The following is a 13,119-nucleotide window of genomic DNA, read 5'->3' as shown; positions in this document are numbered from 1 at the left end:
GGCCGAGGCATCGGGAGAAACATTACGCTGCATATTCAGTCAGTGTTGCCAACTCTTTTTCAATGAGAGAGCAACTTGTAGCAACTTGTCACACATTTGTCGCATATTGGTAAGATCATTGTACATTATTTGCATAAAGCAGAGGGATTGTGTTGGTTGAATGCCTGCCTGTGCACGTTGCAGGAGGAGCTAGAGAGACCGGCTCTGTTGGCAGAAGAGCTGTGGATTATAAATTAATCTGAGCATCGTGGGAATCAACTACAATAATGTATTCCTCGCCTTTTCCCTGACTGTCTGAATAAGTCGCTAAATTTGTGGCTAGTTGCTTTTTAGAAATAAAGGTGCTAAGAGGGTCTGAAGTGATGCTAAATCTAGCAAGGAAGTTATGAAGTTGGCAACTTTGTATTCAGTGGTGCGTATTCCCTTACAGTGAACCTGGGAACTTTTTTTGGTATATATGCCACGCAAGCAGTTCTTATTGGACTGAACTGGCGCCATCTTTGGGTCAAGTATCTAGATCTTATAGTACATCTGTAGCCAGCCAGTACATGCATGTTAATCATGAAGCTAAACTAAATGTACACTTAAGACACACCACACTGGCTTTTAACCTTATAGCTAAAAAACAAATTATGTTGCTGATGGATTTAATAAGCAGATAAAAGATAAATAGAAGAATTAATCAAGTTTTTATTCATTTTATCAACTGTTTCTTTTACTTTATCAAACAACTGTTTTATTTATTTGCTCATCTGATAACTTTTGCTGTTGTTTGTCCATTTGGAGCACTGCTGAATCCACATTAACTTCTCTAAGAATATCTAAATTTAGCAGCAGACATGCATTCCTTTCTGTCTGAAACGTTGTTCCTCGTCACCTTTATAATCCCATAAGCCTGGGTATAAAAATATATACACCATTATGTTTGCCCTTCTAATTCCTCCTGATTGCAGCAGGTCAGTGTTTCTGGGAATTTAAAAACTGAGATGATGCGGTTAAAGGTCAGGCACACACTCACAAACAAAGCTGTCTGTGGGAGGCTGATCTGTACTCTCGAGGCATAGAGTAAGTAATTAAACGACCCGTTTTGGCTTTTCCACTGCTCTGTTATTTCACTCACTGATTGCAACAGCTCTGCCTTTTCCTTCCTTGTGGAAACTCGCATCTCATTTTCCTCAGGAAGTGATCTGCCTTCTGAAATAAAAGTCAGTGATTTGAGATAATGCATCAATGTGTGTGCTGTAATTCAATAGTTTCGCTCTCTAGAAAGCTATCAAGAACACCTTTGGTCCTTCGTGTATCATCATTCTTTGCTTTCACAAAAGACTCAGTTTCCTTCCTTTATTTCTATGAAGTGTTTGAATGCTGTGACAGAAGCTTTGAGGTGTCTGTCGGTTTTATCAGAGGAATGTTGTTGCAGGAGAAGAAAGAGAAAGTGGTGACGTCAGCTTGGTCACAGATAAAAGCGGCTTTTATCCGATGAGGTTTTTTGGGAGTAAAACTCCAACTTCGACCTTGTTGCTTTTCTTTTCAATGAACCATGTCTAATGAGTCAGTTTTCTATGTTTATAAGTTCCGTGTTTTAGGGAGTTGATGAAATACTCAACTGGGTCTGCATGTCATCAACCAGAAATTATTCACAGATTAAATCCATTAAATGGATTGAATTACTCGACTAATGCTCTCCTTTCCTCCGTGACTGAGATGCGTCATGCTCTGAGTTTAAGCATGTGTGTTTAATCTGACATTGTGAAATTTTGGTGATTACCACTCTAATATGGAGGGTGAAAAATGACTTATTCATAAAGTAAATAAATAAATAAATGTTGACAAAAATGAAAGATAGGTGCTCCTCATTACCTAACATCACTACAAATGAGGATTGGTCCCAGTTTTTTTTTTTTTTTGGGGATTTGTTGATTCAATTATGCATTTAATTCTTTATTTGTAATTTTTTCAGCATTTCTTTGTATTTATACATTTTCACTTTCCATACTTATTTCAGTTTTAAATGTTATATATTTTATTATTTATTTCAGTATAAATGTAATTTTTTCATTATTTGTAATATCTGTAATTATTTCAGAATCTTTTTTTATTTTATTTTATTTTTTCTATTTATTATTTATTCATTAATCTATTTATTTATTGATAATTAAGTCACTTTTTGTCCTCCATATGATCAATTTCTTGTATACAGTAGCACGTTTCCCTTGGCACCTATTTGTCAGGGGTGTTGGGGGTCTTGCCCCAAAAATATTTTATGCTTTTTAATAAAAAGAATTGCACTTTTACACCATTTTGGATCTATTATTATTACCACATCTCTGCACAAAAAGTTGTAAAAGCCATTGTAGAGCAGATTCTAAATAATTAACACCTCAAAAGCTTAAACAACACTAGCTGAAGAAGTCCACAGGGGACCAACTACAACCATTAGATCTGGTAAAAGTCATTAAGTATAGTTTTGATGCTCTCCACATTGATTTTACATTAATCCATCTGAGGTGGTGCTCATAACGGCTTGGGTGCTGCAGCTAAAACTTCTAATGGGACCCTGCAGTATCTCTGCAGAAACATTCAGTCTGCTCCGCTGATGTTTTCTCATTGATAACTATGTTAAGGTGTAACATTTGACAGACAACTAGCATTACGTACGCACCGCGTCCATCTCCCTGAGGACATTCACAATCAATAAGATCACCCTCCCTTCAGCTTCGATGTCTCAGCTTAATGGATTTACAGTAAAACAACAGCACACTTTGCTCGGCGACACGGTTGTTTTTCTTGGTGATTGCTTCCTACTTTTGAGATGTTTCAGCCACCCTGACGTTGCTTTGAGGAGGGCTGCAGACGTCACAGCGTTGGTGTGTGTGTGTCTGCGTGCGCGTGCGTGTGTGTGTGTGTGTTTCTGTCTTGCTGACTGATACACTGGACCATTATCTCCAGCACTCAGGCTTACTTAAAAGACATTCTGGCAGCAGCAGTTTGATTTTTCCCACAGATTTAGCGGCAGCATTATACACATCCAATACTGTTGGTTACATTTAAGGTTCACACCGATCAATAAAACTGTCATAAATTCTCATCTGGACCCGTATTAGCCTCACGTAATGTAACAATGATACATATATAGATTGTGTTACTGCGTGTACTGCTGTACGAGACAACTGTCTTTGCCTCATGATTACATCCTGTTGTTTCTGATGCCTTTGTATCCCACGTCCCCTTACATTAGGCAAGGGTGTAGACACGGCATGGTGTCATTATTACCTCCAGGTTAAAATCTCATTCCCAGCCCACAATCCAGTTCTCCCAGGGGTACGGACTGAAAACAAGCTGCAGGACGGTGGGTCCTGGTGCTGCTGCTGTAGCGGGCCGGCGAGGGGTGGGCCGTGTTTTTGTTACATTCCAGGTTACACCCTGTTTTGCTTTGGCTCATGCTGGGAAAGCCTGGAGATTGCATCAAGCCTGTGTTGTGTAATCAAGAAGGCCGGTCGTAGTCCCGTCCAGGCTGAGAATTACAACTTGTGAGATGTGGAAAAAATGAAAAAATGTGTGTAAAAATTGCATAACGATAATGAGAAACAAAGTGGAGGAAAAGGGAGGAGGAAATCCACCAACTGGACAACAATAGACACTAAAGTATTGTAAGTTGCTTCACACAGCAGTGAACTAATCGCTCTGGTCAGTGTTGCGTTCGAGATGGTAAAAAAGCTTTATTACACTCTGACACATATTGTGCTAACCAAATTTGACCATGCAACAATACTGTAATTAAAAATGATTTGCTATTTATAATTATAAGATAAGTTACATTATTAAATTTTTGTTCAATATGATGTGGGATAGTGAATTTATATTAAATCCTTTGTTTATGTCTCATAAAATTACTCATTGTTGACACATAATTAAAACCAATAAAAGTCTTAACTGGCTTTAAAGGACAAAGCAAAAGACATTTTAATAAATTATATCTTGACAAATGACATGTCGGGTTGGACTTAGCCCAGTTCCAGACCTCTGAATCACCACCCAGCCTAGGTTGGTACGAGCATGTTAGACTTGGGGAAAAAATCGATTCACTTAAGTTTCAGAATTCTTGTTTATTCGTTTTTTAAAATAGATTTTTATTACCTGACTCCATATAATTCAAATGCAGTTACTTTTTTAAAATCTATGTGGAGATAAAAATGAATTAGTCTATGAGTAACAGGGACGTCATATTGATTAAAACGAAAAATAAAACCGCAATGAGGGACCAGAATATGGTCGATGGTTCAAGGACATGGACCTTCAGTTTGAATTTAGCCAGCAGAAACACCAGTGCCAAGGTTTTAAAAATGTTATATATATTTGTATAAACAATTTATTTACCACTTTCTATGCAGTAGATAGTCTGAAATATGACATGATATGAAAACATTTTCATATGAAATGAAACAGTTATTTCCTTACATTTAAATGTTTATTATTATCATCCTCGTAGGCCCAAATCCATTTGTGTTGTTCAATGTGTAGCTTGTATACGGAATTAAAAAATGTTTTAAAAACTAAAATGTGCATCATAGTTTGTGAAAAAGTCTACAGCCGGCTGCCTTCAACTCTTAATTTTGCCAACTTCACGTCTAGTTTTGAATTTCCTTCGCTAGACTACCTTTCAATTCCAAATCTCTTGAGATATTTATTTGGTATCCCCACTCTATTTTGCATCTTTTTTTTTGCATCCTCACTGCATTCTGACAAAATCATATACATTTATTGACTAATTCTAATGCTAATTTAGACTTAGTAGACTGTTTTATCTTCATTGTAAGGCTCAAAATATGGATTGTAGCTCCATTCTGACATTTTTTTCCCTCTTTAAGGCCAACAATGGCTCTCAATGTTAGTAAATGTTGTCGACATCTGATCTAGTGTTATAAAAGTAAACAATAATTGCAATATATCTTAATATCAAATTTCAATACTTAGAATTGCAGTTAAAAATCACAACACATATTTAACCGGCACCAAAGTGTCGTGATCTTAGGGGATCAGGAGAACAGCCTATTGTCCCAGCGCTTGTTTATGCAGGCTTCAATGAAACAATCTATTTCTGTACACACGTACTGAGCACAGGGCCTTTTCAACTGGATTTGGGCAGAATACACTTTTTCCCAAAACTTCCTGTTGGCCGGCTTCTGGCCATTAAAACACTTTGTTGCTCAACACAAGTGTTTGTTGTGCCATTTAAAGGGCTCAGTGGGCCTTCCTGCTCAGCCCCAAATGCCAACTTCCCCCAAAGAGTTGAAAATGTGTTTAGTTTCCATGGATAGATCTGCAAAACATTGCAAGATTTTAATTTAATTTAAGCACATGTGCCACACCAATGTGCAGTTGTCAGTCATCATGTCCCAGGGCTCCAGTGTCGAAAGGAAGTCTCTCTGAAGTTGGTTATCTCTTACTGCTGTAGATATAGGATGTCTGAGGGAGGAAGTCAAACTCAGAGGTCAAAATCAAACAACTAGTTCATGTACAGCAGCGTTTCTCAACGCACAATTACGTACATTGAAGGAAATGTCCAACATGTTAGTGGGTTTTAATTGTAGCCTGTGAGCTTCAGTGTAGCTGAATGGATAGTGCACCATTTTTTTTTATTGAACAATAAAGTGTCTACTGTTGCTCTGCAGAGTCTCAGAGTGTGATACAATAAACAAGCATGTGTTTGACAAAGATGTCTGATAAAATTGGCCCGATGTTTGTGGTTAGAGGAAGGGGAGGAGTGCACTGCACTATCTGCGGTGAGCATACAAACTGGAATTCTGGTTATGATAAACATCCAATGAAATATAGTTCATAGACAAGTTAAAAATCCTGATGCAAGTTCCATTACCCTGCCAGATGTGAAGTCTTCTGGAAAGCACCTGCTTGTTATTTGTAAGTTAACGTTTGAATATTCAGTTCAGCAGTGCTGTGAACAGGATAGTAGCAAAGTGATTGAATAGCAGGTATGTGAGAGAGGAAGTGTATAATCACTCACTTTGTTGCTTTTAAACCACCCTAATGAGCTGATATGCCCCAGGATCATTTGTAACTCACTCCAGTATGGAGCCTGCTGCACCTGAGAATCAGTTTATATCCCTGAAACACACACACACACACACACACACACACACACACACACACAGTGCCTGCATACATCAAGGTATGCCGGTCTGGATCTATGCCAGAGGGCAGCTCACATCATAGTCAACTTTTCTAACGCTGTCATCAAAATTTGCGTTATGATGTGCCAGGCAGGAGTGACCTGATGTGGTGTCACAGACTGTTTTCCCTTTGAATTAGTGGTGTTTCTGCAGTTTCCCTCAGTGGTTGGGATGAGAGCTTAGATTCACATTAGGGTAAGGTGAAACTTTAAGGACATCCTGGTGCCCCATGGGCTTGTGGTGGCACTCTTATTACTCAAACTATTTAAAGGGAGTCTAAACACTCACTAGTTGTTTACATTCACTTATTGCTATGCACATTTCAAATTAAAAGAGTGGATGCAGCATATCTGATATGGCAGATAGGGAGATGAAGTGAACATTGAGTTTTGGGTGTACAAAAATAAGCAAATGTGGTTATTTCATATTTTGAATGCAGGAAACATAATAAACAACGTAAGAAACAACTAATAAAATCGGCTTAGAACATTTTGACCATATTGTCTGGCCCTATTCAGTGTTGGTGGTCTATAAAATTTCAAAATAAAAGCAGAAAAATAGGCAAACCACATTTTCCCAGATCCAAAAATGACATCTTAAATCTTGTTTTGCCAGACCCATTGTCCAAAACCTAAAAAGAAAAAAATCGGTTCAGTGGTTTTTCATTATTCTTGCTTGAAAAAGTACTGAAAAACAGCTTATAAAAACATTTGCTAATTAATTTCCCTCTTATTCCATATAAAGCTATATTTTCACTTGATCCGTGTTATGATGATGTAAGAGTTTCCATTTCATCAAATCTTGCTGTTCAGCATCCATGTGATAATTCTGTATGTGGTTCTGCATTCATTTGCTTTAATGTGATATATGTTTATATGAGAAAAATATTTTAATTAATATCATAAAATTGATTTTAACCATAAAAGTGATCCCTGTGTGGGGCCCAGAGGGGCATGTGACTGTGTGAGGGGAGCAGCTGACCTGGCCCTCCTCCCCCCGCATCAACCATAAGCTTAGATGCAGGCGTGAAAAGATAACATCCTCCCCTGCTGTGGCCCTCTGAGGAATCTGCAGGTCGGACCCACTCCTCGGTGGGTTGACTGGGGCTGCGTCGTGCAGGAATGCCCCTCAAGCAGTTGCATCAACAAGCAGCGAGACAGAAGCTTGGCCTAATCTCACACTGTGATTACTAACAGTTACTATCTGCTGCAGTCATACAGTGGAATCATAAAAACCTCAGTGACTAATGTTTGTCTGTCATAGTTTGCGATGACTAATTTGATATACTGTACTGCACGGCTGATTCAGACTGACTTTACCGAGTTGCTCTTCTCTTCTCGTCTTTAACCCTTAATGGGGCACTCATTGAAATACTTGCAAATTCCAAATTTCAACCCTAGAGAATATTGGAGGATAATACATACTGCTAGAATGTGTAAAAAAAAAAAACATACAAAAATAATATTTTGAGAAAAAAGTTTACGAGATTAAAGTGGCAAATCTATGCGAAAAAAATGTGAAGATTTATGAGATTTAAAGTGGCGAATCTGGGGGGAAAAAAACTGCTTTTCCCCCACTTTTTTCTTGTAAATCCGCAACTTTTTTCGCGCAGATTTGCCACTTTAAATCTCTTAAATCTGTAACTTTTTTTCTTGTAGATTTGCCACTTTAATCTAGTAAATTTGTAACTTTTTTTCTCGAAATATTACCTGAAGTTACCAAATATAGTTCTTTGCCTGATAAAGGGTTAACGGTTAATGTGGGTCAAGATTTGTCCATGTTGTTTCTGCTGCAATCTGATGAGCTCAGCCTGGCAGCTTATCTGTGATGTTCACACAGAAAATCACTTCTAAATCTCTGCAGCTGATTCCTAAGTTGGTGCCCTCATACTGTATGTACTCTGCAGACGCTTGAGTGGCTTCTTTGAATACTGCAACCCATTGTTGTCCCATTCTTCTCTTAACTTGTTCCTCTTGATAAAACTGAAGCCGGGTCTTATTTCAGCTGTCCCACACAAGGCGTGGACGGTCCCTGACCACACTGTAATACTTGAGGAATGTTTATCTTTTGTTTGCCTTTGTCAACTCTGTGTCGCTGTGCAGGTGGATAGTGTGGGGTCAGATAGCTTCATTGTGTATATGTGGGTGTGGGTGTGTGTGTGTGTGTGAGAGGGTGTTTAACTCCCCCAGGCAGCACAGCTGAGTGTAGGAGGGGCCATCTCCTCAGCCTGGGTGTGAGTCCACAGCTTTCAGACAGACAGAGCAGACTGAGAAGGGAGGGAGGGTGTTAGCACGAGTCTGTGAGGAGACGTACAAACTTCCCAAACTTTTTTCCAGCAGTAGGATTCTTCTCCATCGGATATGCTGGTTGTCCGCCTCTCTTTGGGATCTATCTCGGAGATATCTTACCACAGCTGTTGACAATGCAGGGGAGGGCTAGTAAAGCTCCAAAGAAGGAGCTGGTCATTGAAAGTCCGCAGCAGTATAAGAGCTTGGCTGCAGCTGAGGCTGAGGTAGACACAGTGCCACAGGTGGTGGTAAGTCATTCAAAGACTTTTATTTAAAGACTTTTTGGTTTACTGTAAAAAGCTGCTAAGTACATATTGTACAGTGTGCAGTGCTCTGAAGGTTAACCACAGTCATAAACTCCTGAAGCAGGTGTCATGTGAGTGTCTGCGCTGCTTTACTTTTGTCATCTCTTTCATTATGTTGCCAACTTGCAATCAAAATGTGCAATGTTTGCAGCAGCATAGAGGAATGTTGAACTTTACCTTCACTTAACCACCTGGAGGGAGGCGGTACACAGTTTCCGTGACTTGTAAAATGTTTTATTTGGCTCAAAAGTCAATCCTGACAACAGTGATAATGTGGTTGAATCCCTGCAGAGCCGCCTGAGCAGTCGGTAGCAAAAAGATTGAATGTATGAGTTAGTAGAGAGGTACTACACAGCACCATTGTTCATTGCTGTGAGAGGGTGCAGTGATGGGAGGAGTGCTAAACAGCTGCTGGATCACTGTGGAGAGGGAGTGGAAGGGATGGCTTCATAAGTTTCTGTTTTATGGCTTTTCCAGAGATGACTGTCTGTTTGTTTACTTGATTATACAGATGGGATACATGCAGCTGGCATTGTTCTGGTCTTGTTTTATTTTTATATTGTAAATGTGTTTATGGTGTACACTAGAAACAGGAAATAAACATAAAAGTGCACTATTTTCAGCCTGTAAGACAGGAGCATAAAAAGTGTGAAGCATTTTCAAAATACGATATAATCAGAGCTTTGGACTCGAGCTACAAGACTTGGACTTCGTCGTAAGTCGTAAATTTGATGACTTCAGCCTCCACTGGATGTAATCAAAAAAGACTTTCAAATTGACTCTTGACTCCACTTGGACTGGAGCCTTTTGACTTGAAAGTACTTGATACCTGCCCTAAATCCCAAAGATGAAAAAATATGTTATTTCAAAAGTGTGCCACAAATCAATTAAATCCCCTTCATTTCCCGAATCAACTAACATTAGCACTATCCATTACCAGCAATTTGATACTCAGTACACCGCTATATCCACTTTTAACCAGTTTGACAAGTTGCAGGAGAGAACAATAAAGAGCAGAAAAAGCAAATTAAAAAAACATTTGGTGAAGACACATTATGACTTATTTACAACTCAGGACTCAATGTTTTTGGACTTGACTTGTTTTGAGACCTATTTATGACTTGCATAACAGTGACTTGGTCCCACCTCTGACAATAATACAACAAGACTAGGGACTACATCCATTGTCTATAGTCAGCACTGTGGGTTGAGGGAGTGACAGAGCTGTTGCTTATGTATTTTCCAGTTTCTTACTCAGTGCTGAGTAAACTGTGTGGTTGACCACCTTCACTGGCCACTGACAAAGCAGTGTGGGAGAGCCCAGAGGGGTTTAAAGTGAAACAATAGTCAGCAACAACAGAGAGGGGTCAGGAGTCCATCACTGCTGAGAGGAGGGCACCTTCTATAATGGGGTCAAATATTTTAACAACTACTTTAAATATCAGAATACCTTTTAATTGCAGGCAGGTCAAAGGTTTTTTTTGTTAAGGATCATCATTTAAGACTCTTCCTTTTTGTGTGTGAGATTGTTGAACATCCTGAGGCAATTTATTATTAACTTTCACTTTTTGACCCAAACTCCCTCCTACCTGCAGAAGGTGTTTGTTAATCCCCCATGGTTTGCCTATTTATGTGTCATAGTCTGTGTTTCTATTTCCTGGTCAATAATGACAATACATGAGTGTTTACCTGGTGGCCTTAACATTTCACTGTCTGGCACAGGCTGTCTGCTGTTTGTACAGAAATTTTCGGTACTTAAGGTCAGTTCAAGCGAGACACGTACACACATCTTATCTCTCAGACATCTTAATTCCTTCCTGTCCTACCTGTCCTGCCTGCAGGCAGGTAAGCAACAATCTCTGCTTTCTCGTGGTAGGGAAAAAAAGTTTGTTGAAGTGTGACTGGATTTAATTCTAACTACCTTTGCATTTTGCCCAGATAAGGCTGTGAATAAACTGGTGACTGATAATGTCGCAGCTCCCTTTAGCTGGTAGACACGGTGGCACCGTCTCTGCTCTGCTATCCCCTCCTTGTCCTTGAAAGTGATACAAGGTGCCTGCCCCCTCTGTCCTCCCTGTGAGCTGTTCTCTGTTAGTAACAAGGTTGCTAGCAACATGCATTTAGGCAGGTCAATACCCATGACTCTCCCTCTGAGATCATGCAAGTATTATCAGACCCAGATGTGGAGGCAACATGTGGGCCGAGCTGTCGCTCAGCACTGAAATCTGGCGATGTGTCACTGTTCATTCTGCACTCTGCTGTTTCCCTGGCTCCAAGATTTATCCCCCGTCCCACCAGCTACAAGTGTTGACAGCTGACTCTCCATCTAATGGCTACTGTATCTTTGCAGTGCATAAGCCGGCCCCTGCCACTAAAGTTTAGTGGGTAATACTTTAACATTAAGCAGACGCTGTGACATGTTGCACCATAAATCTATAATCACCTTTTGATAATATAACCATATCAGCTATGGAGACACAGCTACAAGAAAAAAAACTGACTTCTGATTAGGGATTCCTGTCAAGTGAGATAAAAGTAAAAGAGGAAGATGGAGCTTTGTTTGTTTTCCGACATGGAGGATAATTGTGTCGCATGTAGTGCCTGTAATTGAAGTGGAGTGTTTCCTTGACATACATGCCATGCGTGTTTGCTCTCACGGAGGGATAAGCTCATCAAGACCTTCCCACTGCTGAAGCATTTTCTCTGGGCAGATGGATCTCTGATAGACTTATCCCAGTGTAACCAACAGAAAGCATGTGTTGGTAAATGTACAGTGGAGGGCTGTCTTCTGCTCCTGTGGTCAGATATAGGCTTTATTTCCTGGATTTTACTTGGAAACGCTGGAGGTTTGTTAAAAAAATATCATGTCAGATGACCTGATTGTAATAATATACAATATTTAACATGAACAGAGATAAAATTCTTCCTTAGAGTGCCCTGTTATTACATGTGTAGTCTATTAGAGGCTGTTCTCAGGCATCAGACATGTTCACTTAAGTCATCATTTCTTGAATTCAAGTTTTCTTATTTGCGATTATTGAATATAATTTCGATTTCCCATGTACATACTAGACACTGGAAACTTTGTTGATAAAGATGACTCACAGTCAAGTAGACATAGTGGTCTCATTTCGTCAGCGCTTCCTCACTCCCAACTTATGAAATACCGACGCCTTGCTCAAGTGGTTTTATTGTCTAAAGTAAACAATATCCTGAGGACATGGAGGTTTATTTTGAAAGGCCGATATGTATGTAACTAACTGGAAGTGACTCACTGTCCCTGACACGTCCAAAACCGAAGCAACCCATTTCTATTCGTCAGTATCACATTAAAACTAAAGACATATTCTCTATATTTTTTATTTAATTTCAGTTAGTTTTGTAAGAAAATAGTTTGTGTATTTTCTCAAGTCAATTTCTTTATTTTCATTTCACTAAAATGTTTTTTCACATCTAGTTTTAGTTGTATAGTTTAGTTTCAGTAAGGTATAATAACCGTACCAACTGAAATTCTTAGTTGCATGTCATTAGCAATCTTTCTCCAGCTTCACTTCCTGTCATCGCTCTACTGGATCTGGTTTATAAAGGTGTAAAATACAGCAGCAACAAAAGAATACACGTGCAACATATATTTCCTCCCATGTCCTTGCAGGCATGCATGCCACCCTTAGTGTTAGACTCATGGGTATTTTTGAACTTACATCAAATATCTTGCTAACAGAGAGCTTGTCTGTGTTCCCCAGGTGAAGCCTAAGGTGATCGAGCCGCTGGATTATGAAAATGTGCTGGTGCAGAGGAAGACACAAATCCTCAGTGATGTCCTCCGAGACATGCTGCAGTTCCCTCTGGAGGACTTTGAGGTGAGTTTCAGTCGTGATTTATGCACACATGTCACATCCGCACTTAAGAAACTGGTGCAAAATCCTCCCTGTAGTCAGCCTGGCTCTGGGTATGGTGGCTGGGATTACATTAGTGAGATTTGAACAATGTACAGTAAGTGATGTAAAATTAGTGGTGGTATGTAACTTAATGAGGGGTAATAACACTGCCAGAGCAGTGCTTAGAGCTTTGATGTCCACTAGTGCTCTTGTTACTGCTGTGGAAGGGAAATTAAAAATATCCCCTAAATAATGTGAGACAGAAAAATGTCACAGTTTAATCTGCTACACTGTGAATCATTAAATAGTTTGTTTTTTCTGCTCCATAACCATACAAGGTCGCAGCATTTATTGTTTTCTGTCCAGCATGATTATTAACCCACCCACTTGCGTGTTTTCTTTGTTGTGTTTGTTTGGCTTCGGCCCAGGCGTGGCCAGCGCAGGGAGTACTGGGTGGAGT

At 39.5% G+C, this 13,119-nt stretch overlaps 1 protein-coding gene across 3 annotated transcripts in view; it reads left to right on the top strand.

The window, feature by feature from the left end:
• LOC131978525 (dedicator of cytokinesis protein 9-like) overlaps positions 1–13,119 on the top strand; it is a 99,450-nt gene that overhangs the window by 29,571 nt on the left and 56,760 nt on the right. For 2 of the 3 annotated variants that reach the window (XM_059342185.1, XM_059342184.1), the window contains exon 2: positions 12,525–12,641. In XM_059342185.1, the coding sequence (XP_059198168.1) occupies positions 12,525–12,641 (117 nt within the window). Of the gene's footprint in view, positions 1–8,494; positions 8,725–12,524; positions 12,642–13,119 lie in introns of those variants that run through there. The other variant, XM_059342186.1, reaches the window with a different exon arrangement.

The sequence above is a fragment of the Centropristis striata genome, chromosome 10 (assembly GCF_030273125.1).
Source record: "Centropristis striata isolate RG_2023a ecotype Rhode Island chromosome 10, C.striata_1.0, whole genome shotgun sequence".
Classification (NCBI taxonomy): domain Eukaryota; kingdom Metazoa; phylum Chordata; class Actinopteri; order Perciformes; family Serranidae; genus Centropristis; species Centropristis striata.
Note: the sequence above shows the minus strand (reverse complement) of the source record. Positions and strands in the feature narration are given on the sequence as shown.